Consider the following 21641-nt stretch of genomic DNA (forward strand, 5'->3'; position numbering starts at 1 on the left):
ATTAATGACGATGACGAGGCGTGGAGAGACAAACATCGAGCGTTTGGAGTGCGCCACCGCGGGTGATGCTGTGACGCCTAATTAGGCCACCTGCTCTGCTTGTCCTTCCCTGTGGACATCAACAGGGTTACATTAGGGATGGCACAGAGTCTCCGGTGGCAAAGCTGCACGAAGCCTCCTAAAAATGGCAAATCAAGATGACAAAGAGTGTGAGCGGCAGCCGGACCACCAGGGGGCAACAGAGAACAACAAATGAATCAGCAAAGCTGCCTATGTCACTGAAAACACCACAGGGTCCACAGGGACGCAGCTGAGGTGACAAATCTCCTAGCATGCCAAGCCGACCCGAGGGCGACTCACCTTCTCCTCGGCCGACGCCGCCTCATCCAGGTTGTTCAAAGCGTTCTCCACCCTGGCCAGCCGGCCCGACAGAGACAGCAGCAGGCTGACCACCTTGTCCAGGTCCCCGATGAACATCCTGAACTTGTCAAACTCGTTGGCTTTGCACACCCGCTTGACCTTCGCCTCCACCTCCTCGCCCAGCTCGTTGTTGGCCTGAATGTCCTCCTGGAGGCTCTCGCGGGCATCCCGCAGGACCTGCAGCTTCTTGGAGATGCTGTCGATCAGCTCGTGCTGTGGAAGACAAATGAGGCGCGTTACTCGTGACCGGGTGGGTCGCACTGTGACATGAGTGAGGGTGACGAGGACGACAGCGATGCCAGCAGTCAACCAATCGGGCACATCTGATTTGGCGGCTCCCAAAATGGCCATCTTGTGGTTCTGACTTACACCAGCTGGCGCCCTCATGATGGACGGACAGATGGACACGAAACGTGCTACAGACAGACAGCTACCTGTGGATGAAAGGCGCTATATAACAGACAGATACATACATCAATGTAAAGCAAAGGCTAGGAAGTAAACGCTAAACGAATACGAAGGCGCTATATAATGCATAGATGGGAGGGGCGCCGCACCGCAGACGGGTACGAAAGGCACACCAGACAGACTTAAAAGGTGCCAAACGACAGGCAGGCGTGAAAGGCGCTATATAAACACAGGCAGACTGGTAGACAGAAGCTATGGGTGAAAGGCGCTATATAATAAATAGATGTGAACGCACAATATGGCATACTGGTAAATGTGAAAGGCGCTATATAATACGCAGCAAACGTAGTTTAGGTTAATGTTAAAGGCGCTATATAATAACATTAAGGCACGGACTTCAGTACATAAAGTCACCATATAAGATGTGAAAGGCGCTATATAACACAGACAAAGTGAAGGACAGCAGGACTTGGTGTCACCGACAGTGTGATGTTTGATTTCTTAATTCAGAGGCTTACGGTGTCCTTATTGTCACAGAGTTCAGTGAAATTCATGGTGCCACACATCGGTGTCCTCTGGTGCCATCACAAGTGTGTGTGGCTATGCTACTGTGGAGCTTCTGCTGCATGTGACATTCCTGTACCTATTATATAGCGCCTTTCCAGTCTCTACTGAGGTGCTCCTCTCTTCTCCTTACTTGGCACTCGTCACTTTATCTGTGCCAGGTTTGTGCCTTACTCACTCCACGGTGCCATCGTCACTTTAGTTCAAGTTGTGTTTTGTTACATTTTGGATTTGTAAACAGTGGGATGCCACATGAAGTGAATTTGAGACAATTAAAGCTGGCAACCACTAAATAACAGAACACGGGTGGCGGGTCTTGTTCATGCTCAACTAGCCAGACGAGTTCAACATTTAGGGAGAAGGATGTCATTTTATATTTTCATTGGGGCCAGCAGAGGGCGCTGCCACTCCAACTTGTGCCCAGGCAGCAGTACATCACCAGCTGCAAAGTAAACCCTAAAGATGGCATCAGCACCACAACGGACTGTCACTAAACCCATTCATCCATCCACATTCTAGCCCACTAAACCAGCTAACCTTCACCCCCCCATCTTACCCCTTGAATTTTCTACCTTGCTGTGTTGGCACACGCCGAGGTCGATTCCCAGGCTTATAAATTAATTGCCATAACGGGACCAACTGGTTAGTTGGCAGGACCAGCTGTATCACATACAGCAGGTCAGGCTGAGCTGGGGGGGCGGACTGTACCTCATTACGGGGGGACACAAGATGGATGTTATGTCAGGTGAGTTGTGTCGTGAACGTGAAGGCGGACTGCGTGGCGGGGTGTCGGACCACCGGCTTCATGTGTGTGTTCTGCTGCCCACCTGACTCTTTTAGACAATCCAAAGACAGGTGACAGCTAGAAGTGACAGTGGCTGGTGCCCGATGTCACCTGAAGCCACCACAGCATCGCTCACCTTTTTCTCCGACAGGTCGTGGTCCAGTTCTTCCTCAGAGTCTTCCTCCTCGTTCTGCTCCTGCATGTCCTTCATCTTAATCAGGAGCTCCGCCTTGGGGGCGGATGTGTTGTAGTAGGAGGAGCTTGTCGTCAGGGCAGCCGCAGACGGAGACGCCTCTTCAGATCTCCTGTGTGGAGCAGACGGCGGTCGTTAGTGGGAGACGGACGGACGGACAAGGGAGAGCACATGGAGACCCCCGTCCTACTCCTGATATGGCACCACAAAAACAAAGGGGCACCAAAGCCCTCACGAGGGAAGAAGAGGATGAGCGGCAACTCCACGCCGCAGAGCTAAGTGGCATCGCCCACCATCATGCCCAGGCTGCTCTCTATGCCCACCCTTATCCCATAGTGACAGGACTAAGTGGCTGGCTGGCTGGCTGGCTGACTTGGCGTGCTGTAATAGGCCCACAACAGGGATATGGGTCGAGGTAGGGCTCAGTAAGGTCCACCATGGCACCAGGAGATGCCAGCCATGCCAGCAGCTGACAGCCTTCTGTTGTTTCACAGGACGTGGCTGTCGATTTTTATCTCAACACCGTGGAGCCCAAAATGAGCCCAAAGGTATTTGGGTGGTCTCCTCAGGCTGGAATCCCGTAACCACAGGGTTACTGGGTGGGGATCTGGGTGGAAGGGTAACGGGATGGCATTTTGTTCCTGAGCTCACTTGTGACAATCAATTCTGTCCCCTTGTAAACAAATGCCCCACGGTTTGTAACTGTGGGTCCGTGGTGGTCCACTACCTGAACATAAATGGAACTAAAAAATGAATGCCAAGTGACTGCGGTTCTCAACTCGGCCATCAGTGCAGGAGTGCAAAGCCCACCCAGAAGGCACAGCTCCCACCCCGACTCCCGATAACCGGACAAACAAGAATGACAGTGACAATGAGGCCCACCTCTCTGAAGGCTTCGGGGACTGCGGCTTCGGGGGGACCCTTCGGCGTTGCTGGGCCTCTTCCAGCAGCTGCTCGTCTTTGGGAAAGATGCCTTCCATCAGGTCCATCGTGGTCTTCATTTTCGTGTTGGGGTCTAAAATGTCGGCCAGCGACTTGTCCTTCCCCACAATCTCCCTGGCGAGCTCCTCCGTCTTCAAGTCGTCCGCCGTCCTGGCGTCACTCGGGTGCTCAGCCCTCCTTCTGGGCTCGTCATCTTGTGCCCGCTGCTCCTGGTCGGCGCCCTGCCTCGTGTAGGCACAGAAGCGCGAGTACGACTGCTCCATGGAGGTCAGCGTCTTGATCTGGTCTTTGTCGTTGTCTCCTGGCACTGAGGTGGGCTCAGGCCTCTGGACGAGGTACGGCCGGCTCTCCTTCTCTGCATGGCTTTCGGAGTGGACGATCTTGATTGGCACCATCTTGACGGTGGTGTTGTTGTCCATCACCTTCTCAATCCTGTTAGTTTGGGGGTGGGGTTGTGATGAAATCAATCAACATTAAATCAACTGAGCCCACTGATCCCACCGTGCCATCTCACCCACTGCAAAGCACAACCATCTTGGCCCACTAGTTTTGACGCCCACTTAAAACTGAAAAATAAAAATACGAGTGAACACAATAAAAAGTGCAGCATCGTTGGTGCCCCCTGAACTCTACACCAGGGGCACACAGGCCAGCACCACCCACCTCGTGTCTCGTGGTATTTACTGGAGTAAAGAAACATCAGGATTTACGTGAACGCTGGACATTCACACCCCACTGGCACAGCCTTGTAGACAACTTGGGCACCAAAGACTCGGCCGGTCCAAGCAGGGCATGAAGGGTTTAAAAGGCCCAAGTGCCTGACAAGGAGCCTTGTGGCCACCTCACTGGTCACCAAGTCATGGACGAGGGGCAGCCCATCAAGATGCCACACAACCCATGACAGCAAACCCAAAGCCAACTACCAACACATAATGAGCGACCTGTGAAAGTCACCATAGGCCAGCTACTCAGTGCCACCTACCAGTCACCATATTGAGGACAAGTCAAATAATCAGGACATAAGCCAGTCGTGCCAGGCTCTCCTGCAGTGCCCGACTCCAATGGGCAGCTATATCAGGAAGACACCAACTCAAGCATCACACTTCAGATTTACTGTGTGCCCAGCAGGTGGCGCTTGGTCCTGTCACCCCAACCCTTTGTCAGGCGGGCTGCTCCAGCCAGAGGGGCTCAGTGTTAGAAGCCAAGTGTTTCTCTGGCGCCACCTACTGTCCCTGCTATTATCGACTTCAGTTTATGGCAGACATGAAGTGGGGGCTCATTTTAGAATCGGGGTGCAGCACAAACTCACTTGGGCCAGACAGCTGCTGCCCACCCAAATTATAGCGGGGGGGCTAACCAGCAGTACCACAAACTTGACTCCAGGAGGCTGCCAGCCGTTTAGCCTGCCACAGGCAGTGTGGCATAGTGGTTGCGAGATCAAATTCTGCTACTAACACTGTGTGACCCTGAGCAGGTCACTTCACTTGGTGGTGGCTCCAAAAACAAGTCACCAAACCCTAACCCCAGATGTATGCCAAATCATGCCAATCACCTTGGGGGACGGCATCAGTCAAATAAGTAAATGTCTTTCACGTCGCACCGCAGCTTAACAAGCCCACCCTGTCTTTATGTCTCAATATCAGATGCCAGTCCTTCATACCCACTCTTCCTGGCACGCTGATAGCCCCGTTAAGTCTTTAAAGGGGAACTTAGCCGACTGCTTATGCCATAGGTGCCCGTCGCTGCCAGGGTAAGGCTGCCAGCTCTCTCTGTGCCTGCCTGTCCTTATAATCAAGCCCCAAAGATTGACTGGCATGACTGAGTGGGACCCCATTCTGAACTGGCAAATGATGGCTACTTAATGCCCATAATGGAAACCCACATTGGCTACCCAGATTCATCCTTCCCTTTATCCACCCTGGCACCACAAAGAGCCACTTTATTGGCATCAGTGTGCAGTCAGCAGTGTCCTTCACATTACATGTCACCCACCACCTCTGGCATAGCTGAGGGGGGATTCAAGTTTGCCATTTGAACCCTCACCCCCTGTAAATACTGAATTGATTCCTGGCTACGCCCCTGACCACCAGCAGGCACTTTAAAGTGCTGACCACACGCAAAGCTAAGCCTGGCAGGGCATCAGTGGGGGGGCTTGCAGTTCACCCCCTTCATCAGCAGGCCACACAGCCGCTTCTCACCATGTAGTTTACTTCAGGATGGCAGTCAGTAGGCAGGGCGCTATATAACAAGACCCCTGATTCAGAGTCCTGCCATCCACGGACTTTCTCATTGCCCAAAATCAATTTCAGGCTGCCACCCGCCCACCACCATACGCACATAGGGCATGACAGGTGGCAGGGCGGCTCCTCTGCACAGACCCCCCCTTAACTTGTGAAGACGGCCAGTAGGTGGGCGCTATATAAGCGGCTCTTTGCTGGAGCTTGTCAGCTGCTGCCCTGCCCGTTGTTCTTTTGGGAGGATGCCAGGGCCAGTCCCAGATATCAAACAACTCGCAATTCAAATTCTAATAAATGTGCAAATATTGACGGGTATCACGTGTCTGCCTGCTGCCTGTGCCCGCCTGGCTTCGATGGGCACACACTTCCTAACACCCCTTTCTGTCTCCCACTGCTGCCCCATTAACTCGCCCACCACAAGCCCGTTCGTTACCTCGATGGAGCCTCCTCGTTCACTGAGACGGGGGGCTTATCCGTGAGCCTCTGTGGAGAGAACTGTGGTGAGGGGGACCTCGACGCCTCCATGGATGACTTGAGATGAAGATGGCACCGGGTGGCGTTGGCGGGCAGCCCCTTCTCGCTGGCGTCCTGCTTGCCCTCGTCGCTCTTCACATCTCCTAGAGACACTCTGGACAGGGCTGCAGCAAGGGCGTCCGAGCTGGGGGTACTGGACTGGCGCGCCCCACCGCTCTCTTGGCAGTCGGTCGTCGAGAAGCCGCCCTCTTGCCGCTTGTACTTGTCGAGTTTGGGCGGCGGAGGTCTCTGTGGTGCGGCCCCCTTTTTCTTCTGCTTTACACCCAAAGCCGGGGTCTCTGGAAGTGTGCCAGCCCCACTGTCGATCAGTGGGGGCGCAAGCGGTGGGGGTTCTGCGATGCGAGCTCGGGCCGCCGCCTCGTCGCCCTCCTTGTATCTGTAGTCATTAGGCAGGGTGACAGAGCGCCCCCTGTTGTCTGGCAGACCCCAAAGCGGCTCCGGCTGAGATGGTTTGTGTCTGCCCTCTGCGGCGAGCTGCTTGTCTTGAGGGGGCCGTGCCCTGGACGACGACTCAGAGAGCCTAAAACAGAAAGAGAAGACGGTCAGCCATCAAGGGAGCCAAGTGGGCGCACCACGAACAACCCACGTGGACAACTGGGGGGCAAAGCCAAACGAGAAAGGAGGGGGGGCTCTGATTTAGGCAAACACAGTCAAGGCCACCAAGTGAGATCGGGTGACAAACACGAAGAGCCACCCACGTGGGAGCAAAAAGGGGGCACTCTTATGCAGTATAGGACACGATTGGGGGGGTAGAACATGCCGGAAAAGTGTCACTGGGAATCGGAGCTGCGCATGTGACCAGCGGCAGGCAGGTCACACAGTGAGGTGGGCACAGAACCAGTAGCAGTCCGGCTCCTCGGACACATTCAGACATGCGTCCTGCCAACTATGTGAGGGTGTCACCCATGAGCTCTGGTGCAATGCACTGTGGGCACCAACAGGCAGATCAGCAGGGTGGTCAACATCTGGACATGCAACGTGTTGGGAAATAAAGATGTGACAAGGGACCTCAGTGTGACAACAAATGTAATGACCTCATGAATGGCACTGCAACATGACCAGAAGGAGCAGGGCACAGGGGGCACTGGCCAGACAGAAGTGAACGAGTGTCCAATGGCACCCTGGCACAGCCTCTGCCACTAAGACGCCAGCACACACGTCACGATGGCCACAAAGGGACTTCCATTCAGTTCGCAGTCTGACTTTCAGTGTGCCTTAGCGGCAGGCCAGCATGCGTAAAGTGAGGACAGGGCTGTGAAAAAGTAAGTGCCCCCTGGCTGATATCCTTTAGCAGTGGTCATCACACCTCAACACCTCCTGTCCTCTGACGTTGCTGCTTTACTTCAGACACGGTGGTCCGTTTGTCATGTCGGTTACTCTACGGGGGTCAAGTCAGGACTCTAAAACCTGTCAACTTGCTTTTGTGGTTTGGCCCATTGACCTTCTCCTAAAGGCACCGGTGGTCAATTCCTGCCTCTGCTCCATCACGCCAGCCACCCCTCGTCTTATTGCAGGCCTGCCTCGTGCCATCCAGAGCTCTGTCTTTGGCTCATCATCATCAGGGGTTTCAGTCCATTGATGTTCCTCTTGATGTCGGAGGGCTTTCCACCCACCCTGCTCCTCTCCCGGTTCTTTGGATGTCCTTCTGAGATCCACTGGAACTTCACAAAGGAGTCACTGCTGTGTCCTTGGCATCATTTTGGGTGGTCCTCCATTTGGCATGGTGCCTCGGAATCAGGTTTGCCACCCTTTCCTGATTGGTCAGTTTTAACAACTCATCTGCATCTCGTCGTGTTGCTGTCATGGTGGCCGTCACCATATGGTGAGGTTAAGATTAACAGCCAACCGAGTTTGAGGGAGTAACTAAGGGGGCAATTACCTTCTCAGACGGGCAGTGCAGCCATCGGATGACCTTGTGACTTAAATACGCTAATTTAGAAACGCCGTTCCGTGTGTCCTCCGATTCTCTTTATCCAATTTTACTTTGTTTAGAGACCCAAAGCCATTCGGGGGGCACATACTTTTGCACAGCACTGTACATGAACACTCTGGCTGTGTGTGTGGCGCGGCTCTCAGGGGCTTTGCAAGACGCCTGCACAAACTGACCTTGAGCAGATTTCCAAAAAGGGAAGGCTGAGCTCACCACGTCACACCGGCAACGCCAGTGTCGGACCCCCATGACTGGACAGGTCACGGCATTCAAGCAGGCCATGCAGACGACGAGATCCCCCGTCAGGGAAACACAAACGTGCAGTCGGGTGACCAGCAAGAAATGAAACAAGGCAGTGACATGGGGACACATGCTCAGGACATGCAGAGGGGCTTACTGTGACTCCGCCAAGTGTCAGTGACAGCCGAAAAAGAAGAGGAGGAGAAGGAGATGATGAAGAAGAAGAAGAAGAAGGAGGAGGAAGAAAGCTTCAAGCCCCCAGAAGAGAGAGAGACCTGCAAAGCGTCAAACGTCACACGTCAGTCTTTGTCAAGGAGAGCAGAGTGACAGGGACACACTAGGCTTTGGGGGGCACTCGGTCATCAGATCCAAGACCTCCAGCCCAAGGCCCCTCTCAGCTGTCTTCTCGCTACTTCACACAAACAGGAAACTTTACTGAGGGGGCCATTCTGATAACGGTAACCAGGCGGATCGTCAGGAACTCCACTTCCCTCCAGCGTTTGATGTCAAGAAGACCACAAGCCAGAAATAAAGGAGAAACGTGTGGACCCCGCGCCACACTTGTCACCGGCCCCCAACCTCACCCAATGCCAACAAACAGCTGAGGGGACTTGGCGGTGCCATCATGACGCCAGCGGCCAATGAGTGGCTCCATCGGCACTTTCAAGTCCAAGGCCACGTGCGCCCAAAGCCCACGCTGGTGTAATGAGGTGCCAGGCTGAGACCGTGAGGGGATGAAGGGCGTCAACCAGGTGAGGGTCTAAATGAGGGGATCGAGCTACCAAAGCAAAGCAGAGATGTGGACCACAAAGTCCGAGTCAATGCCAAAAAGAGAACCCACCTGGAAGGAAGTGGGCACCGAAGCTCACACACTCAATTGGACTCGTCGCTCTGAAGGACTCGCGCCACGGCAGGCTCTGGTGACCCGCATGATGAAAACACAAGTCACAGTGGCCCAGGAGCACATGGCACACCTCGCAGTTGGGAGGACATGGCAAGTCCACGGAGATGGCACCAAGCATGCATTATTGGTTTTCAGACCCTTTACAAAACCCCCCAGTCCTCAGTGCCAAAGTTGACTGCCCAGACATCTGCCTGCCACACAACCGTGACAAGTGCTGCACCAAACTGCCACCCATTTAGGTGCAGAGCATGGAGACTCCAGTCCAACAAGATGGACTCCAACTTCAACGGGCCCACCATGTTGTGGGGATTGCTGGGCTTTTGATCAACTGAAGGTCAGCGAGTCTTTAGGGACACCGTGGCCGGCCTTCATGTGACACGTCACCACGAGAAATGGGAGCGGACATCCAGTTCATGTCGTATTATGATGTTGTGGTGCCCTTTGTATTTCTTATATAGCGCTCTTCATGTTTATCAATCACTACCACACACACAGATCCATTATATAGCGCCTTTCACATCTCTTTATAGTCATCGGGATCAATGCTAAGTGCCTGCCTATCGTTAATATAGTGCCTTTATGTCTATTATATAGCGCCTTTCACATCCAGGACAGTGCTTTTCATATTTTGTATTATACAGTGCCTTCCCTGCTCATCTGTTGGTCATCACTGTCGTGCCTTTCATACCAACTCTCACATTTATTTCATCATACTCACATTTTTCTGTCTCCTACACTGAGCCTCCTCTGATATGGTGTCTTTCCTTTTCATCAGTTATGAATGATGGCCGTGCCATTCGTATTTATTACAGTATATAGCGCCTGTCACCTATTTGATTGTGCTCTTATTTTTCTATCGACACTGAAATCCTTACCAACACTGCGCATAGCTGCATACAGAAATGAAAGGCACTATATAATAAAAAGAGAGACCCCAAGGCATACAGTACATTATAGTTAGAGACCCCAAGGCACTGCATTATATAACAGAGAGACCCCAAGGCACTACAGTACATTATAGTTATGAAAGGCACTATATAATACAGCAAAGAGACCCCAAGGCACTCTACAACAGACACAGGGGTCTTGCCCCGCGTTCACAGTCCAGTACTCTCGGTGCCCACACTGCGACGTGCCGATATTCTGAAGCTCATTTACTATTATATAGCGCCTTTCCTATTTCTCTTTTCGTATTTTTCCATCCAACTCACAGTAGTAGCAGCCATCACTTTGTCATAAGCACAGTGCCATTCTTCCTTGCCCTTCATCCCTGTGCCACACCCTGCCACTCTCTGAACTCAAACCTGCTCCACTCCGCTCACCTGATGCCCTCCTCGTGTTGCTTGTGATCTTCCCGTGCCGAGTGGTAAATTCCCCAGAATGGCGCAGGTCTTGCCCCGGGCACGGTTGGCTCACGGTCACCGTGCCTCCTTTCCTCACAGACACCCGTAAGACAACAGCTCACGTCTCAAAATGCAAGATGAGCAAAACAGGCAGCAGCTGCTGCTCTACACTGGCAGCACACAATAAGACGAGGCCCCTCAAATGCCAGTCGGCCCGCTGCGGGGACAAGAAAGTGTCTGTTGTTCTCCCGGCCGGCTGAGGGCGACGACACAATGGCTTGACAGAGCGAGTGCCAGGCCGGCTGTAGGTGTTTTGGCCCCGGCAGCTCGAGACCCTCTTAGAGTTTCATTCATTGACGTGAATACTTGGGCCACCACCCCCGCTCGAGTTGGGTCATTCACATCTGGGCTCCGCCCCCTTCCTAAACCCCCCTCAGTGTCCACTAGGTGGAGTCCATTCTGCCGAGTCAGCTTTCCTGAGGACCACCTCTGTGGCCAGCGCCCTAAGGTGCTAATGAAAGTGCTGCCCTGTGGTCAGGGTGACACCAACAATACAAGTGGCTGTCGTGCCCATCAGTCACTTTATGACAAGGCAGACCAGCTGGCTTTCAATGCATCAGGATGTCCAGGAGTCAACTAAACCCCATCATGACATCTGCTGCCACTGGCACCATGTGGGCAACTCGGTCACTGAGAATGGGGGAAAAGCAGCCTGGCGCATACAAGGAGAGTGAAAAGGACAGTAAAGGGCCAGTGGCTCACATGCCAAAGTGCGGGCCTCTCAGCTGACAAGTGCCAATGATGACTTGGCATGAGCCGCATCCATAAACAACAAGCCCACCAACCACAAACCGGACAAAAGTGACAACCTGACTTGAACCCAAGCTTTAGACCAAAAGGGTGGGTGTTCACATCCCAGGAGCCCACCGAGGATGACCTGTGTGGGTGGGCTGACAGAGGACAGCAAACCCGGTGACACGTCCTACTAGTCGTCACTTCCAGCCCAGGGGCCAAACCCAATGCCACTAAGCCACAGTCCACTTGGATGAGCTGCCACCACTTTGACCTTGTAGACCCCTTGGCGTTCAGGACCGGCTGCCCACCCGATGTGCCAAACGAGACTCATGTGAACGCGGATCACAGCCAGCAGCCTTCTCATTACTCTTGTTGTGCGTGTGGAGCCTGGGAGGGCAGGGCCACCTGATGCCACCAGAGGTCCCGCCCCACGGGTATCTAAAAGAGACGCATTGGCACTGCACCTGCTTGGGACTGTCATTCGTGATTGCACTGGCATCGCCCTGCTGTCGTTTTGGGGTCCTGTTACTGATTCTGCTCTTAACTGGGCCCTTTTTGGTTTTCCTGTTTCACAAATATTGAGATTTCTTCTCGCCAACTGAATATTTGGGACCTTCAAAGCCCCGGGGCTCCTTTGTGGGCCTGTTTAGGCCTTATGAGTGTGGCGCTGGGCACACCATTACAGACAGACAGATAGAGAAAGGCACTATATAACAGTGACGTATGTGATACCACTACTAGGTGGGCACTATATAAACAACAGAGGGAGATGGACAGGGCACTATATAAAAACGTCTAACCAGCTTGGCAGATGGGAACGTTGTGATAGAAGAGACACGGAGCGATAAACAACATCACACAAGGAGGGCCGCAGCCCCCCGAAGAGGAAACTCCCAAAATAAAACCCTTGTTAGGGAGAAACCTCAGGAAAGGCAATTCAGAGGCAGACCCCCTTTCAGGTAGGCTGGGCGTGAAATGCCAGCCAAAAATAAGGCCAACTCATGCCTGCCTCCATGTGGCACCAGCATTGGGACATTCTGGTGCAACAGACAGCAGCCTCTCTGATGTCACCGTCACCAGCTGGTGTGACAAATTATGCAGATGAGAGGCCAGCACTCTTTGCTGGTCTACAATCCCATGATGTCTTGTGCCACACTGCCATGTGCTAAAGTGACTTGTTTCATGTCCCAACAAATACGGGTGATGACTAAGACAAGCTCCCCTGCCCATCCACACCGTAGGTGGGTCTGCCAACAGAGGGGGAGACTCATGGAAAGACACCTGCAGCAAGCCAGGCCTCTGGCACCATTCTGGGTCACACTGGTCCCTGGCACCACAGCCATTTGAATGATTTCTATGCCAGCCCCTTTGCTGGGCAGAGTCCCTAAAACAAAGAAAAGAGCGGCAACTCCCACAGGCACCTCAGCGGCCCATGAGCCATACGTTTACACGCAGTCACAGTGACACACGGGACACCTGGACTGGTGCCATGCATGTCCAGAAGTAACACACAGGCTTCCTATTATTGAGGACACCTGCCAAGAGGTCCAAGCTGACCCCCACACTGTCCTTTATGCCACTTAAGCTGCTTCAGTAGGTGACCACATGTCACAAGTTCAGTCCCCTTGTTGCCCACTTTTAAGCTCAGCAGCAGACAGATGTGACGCCAGCGGGCGGTGGTGGCCACAGCAGCGAGTCGACCCCCCCCACATGTCAAAGCCAGGGACTTACCTCACCGAGCTGGCATCCGTGTCGGCACCGGGTGCTCCAGGACGACTGCCATTCACCGGGGTGTCCTCAGGCCTCTTCTTCGTTGCTGGCACAAGAACATTCTGGAGAGAAGAGCAGACGTTTCATGGCAGGCAAAGAGAAGCGCGTAAAAACAACGAAGTGTAAAAGAAAAAAAAAAAAGGGCGGTGCAGACAGAGCAGGCAGAGCGGGCAGAGCAGGCCGCGCGCCGGGAACAGGAATGTTATCAGTCTGTGGAGCGCTTATCACGCCGCCTCCCCTCCCCCGCTGCCGCCTCACCTGTTCTGCCACGTCTGGGCGTGGCGTGGATTAGCGTGTCACCGGGCCTGAGCAAACACGCGCCACTGAGCCACCCTGGGCCTCTGTGATGACGCCTGCGCCCTCGACACGGGACCACCTCAGCCACCCGCTGCTGCATGAGGCCCTGAGTCGCTTTTCTCTTCATTTGCAGGGTCACATGGGGTCAATTCTGAGAAACTCTTAGGGGGCTGCGCGTGTGGGCCAGACTGGCAAGGGGGGGCACCGACTACACCTGACTAGCTGGGAAGTTCTGTTGAACCCGGGGCCGAGTACATCAGGAGCTGCAGTATCACATCTTCACGGTGGTCTTTGACTTCACTGATCTGTCACAGACATGCAATGCGGTGGTCTGTCTCAAATACAGCAGATGTCCCTGCGAGTTCAAATATGGGGACTATAAACTGGTCCCAGTGTGAAGGGGATCCTGTATGTGCCTCCCGCTATATAACGCCCGAGGGTCACCAGCATGGGCCAGATTGGCATGGAGGGCACTGACCTTACATGTGACACGGTCAATGTGCTTGAGGCTGAGCCACGGGACTGTAGAGGAAGCTGCGTGGTCCTTCTGGAAAGTTCTGAGCCAAAGCCCTTTGAACCTGGGGCCGAGACCACCATACGCTGCCACTTTAAAATTCAGAGGACAACCCCATGTTATTGAAAAATGGCAGTGCCCCTTTGTTGCCTGGTGACAGACATAAAGAACTGCCCAGTAGTGCACACATCGATGTTGAATGTGTCACACCAACGGATTCAGATCTGGACCAGTGGGGACAGGGTGGACAATCCAGCTGGCATCAGTATTCGAGCAAGCACCCTGATGGTCAGCATAGTGTGCCACTGCTGTGCCACCACTTTTTCACGTGCTGATGTGTGCCATTGTGTCCATGCAACCAGACAGGCTGTGGATACCACTGCTGACACAGGGACCACCATAATGAAAAGACAATGAAGAAGAGATAGAGCTGAGGTGGCGACAGCATTTCCATCACCTGGGGGTACCACAGCATCCCAGAATGCCTGATGGTGCAGCATAAATGGACAACAATTGTAGGGGGTCTTAGTGTCCTTGAGTCATAATGCCACACCGAGTCTGGCCTGTAATTGTGATGTGAAAGTTTCATAGCGTAACGACTCATGCACAGGCAGTGACACTAAAGGTGACCAGGTGTGACATGTGACTGTCACAATGAGCCTCACAAGGTGGTCAGCTTGTGCAGAATCTGAAAGTCTCCACGTCGTGAAGTACTGGACAGACGCCTGCCCACTCCATCAATGACAATAAAAGCCACCTGACCAAAGGTACAAATAGGAAATGGTGGCCTAAGAAGTCACACGGGCGTTGAGTTCTTCACTTGGGCTTTGCATATTCAGCTTGTGACGCACATTCAAATTCCAACAGACACCCAGCGGCCACGTTTGACTGGTTTGAGCACAGGCCGTCTGCAGCCACACCAGCAGGACTGGTACCATTACCTCTGGACATGGTGGCCAGCGCCCATCCTCTGTTGGCATTTTGTTCATTACTGGGTGTCAAGGGACTACACGACGTGTCACCACTCAGGTAATGGACCTCTTAAACGGAAATCTTAGAAGAGGGTGACAAGGCGTTAAGAAGTGGCGCACAACCGTGCTGTGTAACGTTCCTGTGCCAGCGCAATGACCCAGCGTCCCATCCAGAGATGGTGGCTGCTGTTCAAACTGCTTGGCATTAATCGAGGTGAAGCCCATGATATGAAAACTGTCTCACATTTCAAAGTGCAGGTTATGCCAACATAAACAGGAAATGAGAGGGCACTGCTGGCATAAACAGGAAATACAGAAAAGGGTGATTCTTTACCACATGGGGGAGTTGGGCCTATTGTGGATTAAATTAAAATGGGCTCTGCCCATCTAGAGTGGGCAGTAAAAGGATGGACACTGTGGAAGAGACAACGCCAGTGGGCCTTCTTGTGTGTGTGTGACTGGACCGCAGTAATGATGATGTGACGGATCAATTAAGTCCAGTGTCAGCGGAGAGAGCGGCCCAAGAGACGAGAGTATAAAACACGGGCTACACAAACTGAAGCAGCGACAGGCCACCTGCACAACCACAACTGGCACCGTCTGCCCCAAGGGTATGTCCTGTGGGCGGTCTCTTCATCTGACCCTGTATGTGATGGAGGGTGAACTCTTCATTTGTGTTTAGTGCCACCGTGGACCCCCCACCATACAAATGTTGATTTCCCTTTGCTGATGCTGCTGGGTTTTTGTTTTTCTCTCCTCTGTGGTCACCTGACCAAATCTCAATGACACCAACACGAAGACTAAAGTCAACATCAAGGGGCAGAAGGCTAAACTTCAGCAGACATTACCTGGCACGTGCTGTTCAATTTTACCCACTAGAGGGCCGCCAAGAAGGTGAGAGTGGTGGAGTCCCGCGTATGTCTAGTATTCATTTCCCTTGTGGCCCAGCATCACGTCTTTGTCTACAGAAGTCCCTGGCAGGTGACGTTTCAAGGTTTTTCGTGACGTTTAGCTCTCCAGCTGCCGGTCAACACCTAGCCTTCTACTCCTCGATGTTGACTCCCACCTACTTCTACTTGTCGACTTTTGTTGATGTTCAGCCCAGGTGGCCTGGTGCTCCAGTGGCACCTTTACGAGGACGACACTGGGGTTTGGTGGCCACTCTCTGATGTCAGAGACACCTCAGCCAGCTCGCCCTCACTAACATGTCATCGTGTGTCATTTCAACACTTGCCTTTCTAGCTCCTGCACCGTCACATTTTGCCGATCACACTCACCTGTCCATAAAAATCGGCCGACGGAGACGACCTCGACCTTTCGTGTACACACTGCGGTTTCCCGATCTCTTCTGCCCCGGAGTCGAGTATGTTATCCGCCGAGTGATAGCGCCCAGAGCTCCGGACTTCTGATGGCTTCCTCTGCTCGTTCCACGTGGCCTCGTACTCTGCAAACGTCCCGAGCCTCTGCTGTTCAAGGGGTCCGCTTCGCTCGCCGTTTCTTCTGTCGACATTCGCAGGAATCTCCCCGTCTTCCTCTAGAGAACGCAGCGAGCGCTCAAAGCCAAACGAGGCGGCTCGTGTTCTTCTCTCCTGCCAGGCCCCCTCAGCTTCAGTCAGGTGGGATTTCCGCAGGCTGTGCCCCCCGAGGGAGCTTCGTTGTGCTTGTCTGGCCGCCGGTTTAAGGAAAGTCGGTTTACTGCTGGCCTCAAAAAATTTACGCCGGTCAGCAAAACTCGTGGGATTGTCGGACTGACGGAACTGGCCCCCTTCTGCCCCGCCAGTGCCCACCTCATTGATCTTGTCCGGTTCCGAATAGGACCGGACCTTCTGCTCTGCAGAAAACCGTTTTCGCCCCCCGATGCGAGCAACAGGGGGGTTGAGTTTGCTTTGAGATGCTTCAGTGAAGACGCATTGACTGCTGCTGTCTTTCAGGGGCAGGGACGCTGGGTGGCCCAGAAGGTTTTCAGGCACGTCGGGTGGGTACTCGAGCAGCACAGGCTCCAGATCTCGTCTTCTAAAGGACGTCGCCCTAAGGACTCTGGCCTGAGCTTCCTTGAGGTGGTCCTTGTAGGAGTGCGAGAAGGAGCCATCTGAGGTGGACGTCGGGGTCTCCACGGGGTCGGCCTTCCAGCTTTCCTGGTCCTCCTCGGCCTCACTCGGATCGCTCAGAGCGGCCGTACTTTTGCTCTTCTGCAGTTTTGCCCTTCTCATCTGAATCTCATTCCGTAATGTGGTCGCAAATCGATCGCTGCGCCGCTGCTGCCTATTGGCCGGGTGGTCCACAACATCCTGCCTACCAGGTTTGTTGCATTTTTCGGGGAAGTGGAAGGTCTCCTGAGCTAAGGAGTGTAACATTGGGGTTTTCTGTGGACAAATCTTGGCATCCTCACCCCTGCACTGCCCCCTCGGTGGGGCACCACCGGCGTCTGGAAGGTCATCTGGCTGCTGATGGGCATCGGCCAAGTGATGAGGCAGGAATCCGTTACCCCTTTTCTGGCCTCCCCATTCGTCCCCATCGGGACTGAGCCCCTGTGTCCCCCCTTCCTTGTCTTCTGGCCAGTAATGCCCTCGGTCAGCTGCAGTTTCAAGATAGGACTGCTGCTGCGGAGGAGGAGGAGGAGGGGGAGGAGGAGGAAGTGTGTGCTTCGGCCAGGGGTTCTTCTCACTGGCATCCTGGCCCAAGTCTGTCCCCGTGCTGCCCTTCCAGTTTTCAACTTTAACCAGCGATGCCTGAGAGACCGACTGGGCTGGCTGTCTGGCAGTCACACAGTAATATCGCGGGTGTCCGGTGCTGTCCCCGGTGGTCCTGACCTGAGATTCATTGTAGTACTGGCTCAAGTTGTCCGTCGGTAGCTCCTGCATGCTGCTGTAATAGCCGCCCATGCCCTGAGGCTTTGGTGCCACGGCAGACGGCCTGGCGAAGCTGTATAAAGTGCTTTCATCACTGTACTGGCGCTGGTGCTGGGCGGTCTGGCCGACCCGGATGTCGATGCTGGACAGCGAGTGCAGCCTGTTGCCGGTCACCTGGTTGTTGTTATAGCTGTCCACAGACACAAAAGGAGGCACCACCTGGTTATGGCTGCGTCTAGCCACCCTCTGCTGGGGGTCACAGGATTCTGCTGATGTGCAGTTGGCCATCCAGAGCGGGGACTTATGGAAAGGTGTGCCCTCGGAATAGGGTGGCATCAGACTCTTCTCATGAACTTTGGTGGCCGCAAAACTGTCACTTCGGACCGGAGGGGGAGGAGGTGGGGGAGAAGACGCGTTCCTCTTCTTCTCTGGGATGTGCCACACCGGGCCAAAACTGGACCTCCCTGAACCCGACTGCCTGTTGCCCGGCTGCTCGACGCTCCGCGGGCTTTCTCGGTCGCCATTTCCAGAAGGCAGAAGTAGGCAGCTCTGCTTCTCATCCAGCCGGCTGTTTTCATTCAGGTTCTGGCTTTGCCGCTGGTTGCCCATTCTCCCCCCATCCCAAGGACCCACCTTGGACAGCATATTCTCGGTGGAGGCGGCATTGCTCTTGGACAGTGTGTGGTCAGGGGTACTGGAGCTGGTGGAGAAAGAACTGTAGGCCGAGTCCCTCTTATTACCGCTGCCACCGCCGCTGCCCCCTCCCAGGTGGTCAATGCTGTTGTTGGACTTGGCCGGCGACAGACGTCCGCGCTCATAGGGCTGGGACGAATGGTCCAGGCTGTCCATGCTGCCAAGCGAGCTGAACTGGTCGGAAACTCGGCGCAGGTTCGTTTGATCCCAGGAGCTGGACAGGTCATGTGACGATGAGCTAATAAAAAAAAAAAGAACAGACAAGACGGTCACTGGTGTCATGAAATGCAGAGTGAGCCTCAAAGTGACAAAGACGTAAAGGGGAAAGCTACGATACAGTGGGGCGCACGCTGATGTTTAGGCCATCGGGTAGCACCTGAGCTAAACGGTCAATAAAATCGTTAAGACAGTCCAACACGGAGGGGAAAAAATTAAACCGGGAGGAAGACCCCTGGCTGCCAGCCCTCCTGAAATCAGCCCAGTAACTGTCAGGGTCCAACGCTAAATTCTGTATCCTTCACGGACTTTAAACTGAAACAGCTCGGGTACAAAGAGGGTGTCCTGGGCACATGTAGAACATCAGGGGCCACTCACCACCAGGGGGCCGCAGTCACACAGCTGTAGTATGAAAAGACTGAAGCCGCACAGATATAATGAAAGAGGTGGACAGCGGGCACTTGTGGGCATTCACAATTCCACTTGATGTTAGTTTGGCCTGGCGAGCTGCTGAGGCTCAATGGCCCGTCCTCATCCAGAGAAGACGAGCCAACAGGGCGGTGGCAGTTCTGCCATTAAAGCCCAGCCAGTCTGCTCACGAGTGGAACTAAAAGGGTAGGAAAAAAAAAAAAAAACAGGCATATCTCAGGAGACCCCGCAGGTCCAGAAACTCCTGGCACCTCACTTCCAATCAAACCCTCCTCCGCCACCACGTGAGGATGGGAGGTGCAGGACCGCCATACTATAGTAGTGGTCTGTTTATCAGAAGCTGTTGGCTGTCTGGTGTGGACGTATCTGTGGCACTGGCCAGCCTCACTGGGCAGCCCTGGAAGAGCACTGGCCTCTTTGGTGAGGTGCCACACCAGCCATCTGCTTAAAAAAAAGACAAAACAGTAAAACGCAAATGGAACAAAACATACAGGCCACTGTCCCCTTGGGATTCTACTGCTGGGCACGCTCTGGCATATTTTTAAATGTGGTCTACAACCTGTGCCAATGTGGTGCCTGTCTTTGGGGTGTTTCTTATTTCTGGTCAGCATGCCCGAGACCTCAGTGCCATTTTAGAATGCATGGCGTCTCGCATGCCCACTTTGTGGCGTTCACATTCATTTTTGTGCCATAAAATGCAATAGGGCCCCCTGCCCCCCCCACCCAAATTACCGGCCTGAGTTTGGCACCATGTGAGCTCTCGACTGGATACCCGACGTGTGGATTCTGTCACACGACTCCTTTGACCCTCAGATCCTTTCATTTGTTTGCTGTCATTCAGGCGGAGTCACCATTAAAGATGCCTCATGACAAGGCAGCCCCTCCTGGGCTCCCGAAAACTAAAGGCCATCAGGTCTCTGGACATCAGATGACCTTCAGGGATCTCCACGCAGTTTCTTAGGAGCTTCACTGCCCACCTCACTGGCGCCCCCTGTGATCTCCTTCTTTAATTTGCTTTTCTTTTCATTTGTTTGATTTTTAGAAAAGTGCACTTGGGGATTAGGGGACCCTCAGCCACTCTCTCTCATGGCCTTGCTTCCTATTACTGCCATGAAATAAAAAGTAGACACAGTAAATAGAGAAATGTTAAAGGCGGGCACAATATAAAGTGAATCCCTTAACATTTATTGGGCGCTCTTCTAGATATTCAGAGTGCTTTACACTGGCAGTGCAGAGACCCTTCAGCCACCACCTCGATGACAGCCATTTTGTGACTGTACACTTACCACGCATTAGCTATTAGGCGGTGAAGGGGTGAGAGAGATAGACAAGGGGCGATTAGGGGGCCGGAATGGACACGGCTGTGATGGGCAATTTAGCCAGGACATCGGGAGGCACCACAGAGAGTCAGGACATGTGGTTTGTGTCTCATCTGAAGAACATCACTGATTGTTTAGCCACTACACTGGGGCACTGGATCTAAACACAGTCCACAGGGTGAGCGCCCCCCGCTGGCCTCACCAACACCTCTTCCAGCAGCAGCCCAAACTTTTCTGCTTGGTCTTCAATCCAAGTTCTGGCTGTGCCCAAACATGCTGAGCGTCAGGCAGATGACCTGCATGGCCTGCTGTGGTGAACTTTGTCAAATTCCTTCAAAACAACTCTAGGTGAGCTAACTAAACAGCAAGGTCAGCGAAAAGGAAGACTGGGGCACGGCCACTGCAGCAGTCCTAAAAAACCAACAACTGGTGTTTGTCACAAACTGTGCCTTTTGTCAGTCGCCATGGGGTAGATGGGACATTTCACATCCCCACCCTATGAAATGGCAGCTCCTATGGGGACAAGCGAATGCCATTTGAATTAGCAGAGCTGGGACTTAATGGTCACCTGTCCCCTTGTTTTATTACACCAAAGAGAATGAGAACAGCGCTCAAGTGACACTGCAATGGCTTTGTCATGGTCACAGTTTCTTCAACAAGGTGGTACGCTCTTTGTGTGTTTAGTTGGCCTTTCATTGTCACACAAACCAAGCAGCAAAGCCACAGAGAGCCCAGAACCTCATCCAGGAGCGTACAGAAACACCACAAGCAGGGAAGTGACAGGGCACACGTGCACAAAGTGACATTTTCAATTGGCACTCACCTGCCATCATACCGGCTGTGCCACACTGCGCTGGGGGCTAAAGCAGTTTTGGTGGCGTCGGTCTGGCCCTCTGTGTATTTAGTCGAGTGCCATGAGTGAGGTCTGCTCACAGGTTCATTCCGCCTGGAAAAGAGGAAAGAAAGGAGGCAGAATTAAAAAAAAACGGGTATAAAAAGGGCAAGGAGCTCAACTCGGCCAGTAACAGCAAAGGAAAACGATGACAAAACAAAGACGCAGAAGACATGACGGCCCGTGTGAGCGAGCGAGCGCCCGCCTGCGGTATGGGGGGCTCACACTCCCCTGAACCTGCTCACACATAACGTGCAGCTCACTAAATCGACAAACTGAAACTTGTCTCATTCTGCATCAAGACAGGACACGAGATGCAGAGTTACGTTTATATAGCGCCTTCACATGCTGCTCAAAACACTTTACGTGGGCAATGGCGGGCGGGCGGGCGATCGGG

The 21641-nt window shown here is 53.5% G+C and overlaps 1 protein-coding gene across 6 annotated transcripts in view; it reads right to left on the reverse strand.

Annotated features, from left to right (window-relative positions):
• The window catches only part of shroom2a (shroom family member 2a), a 64008-nt gene that overhangs the window by 3002 nt on the left and 39365 nt on the right, over positions 1-21641 (reverse strand). For all 6 annotated transcript variants that reach the window (XM_039745979.1, XM_039745978.1, XM_039745977.1 and 3 more), the window contains 7 exons: positions 21176-21298; positions 16124-18626; positions 13026-13126; positions 5982-6602; positions 3252-3743; positions 2313-2481; positions 361-633 (listed from right to left, as the gene is read on the reverse strand). In XM_039745979.1, coding sequence (XP_039601913.1) covers positions 361-633; positions 2313-2481; positions 3252-3743; positions 5982-6602; positions 13026-13126; positions 16124-18626; positions 21176-21298 — 4282 coding nt within the window. The remainder of the gene's footprint in view (positions 1-360; positions 634-2312; positions 2482-3251; positions 3744-5981; positions 6603-13025; positions 13127-16123; positions 18627-21175; positions 21299-21641) is intronic.

Source organism: Polypterus senegalus, chromosome 2 (genome assembly GCF_016835505.1).
Source record: "Polypterus senegalus isolate Bchr_013 chromosome 2, ASM1683550v1, whole genome shotgun sequence".
In the NCBI taxonomy this organism is placed as follows: Eukaryota; Metazoa; Chordata; class Cladistia; order Polypteriformes; family Polypteridae; genus Polypterus; species Polypterus senegalus.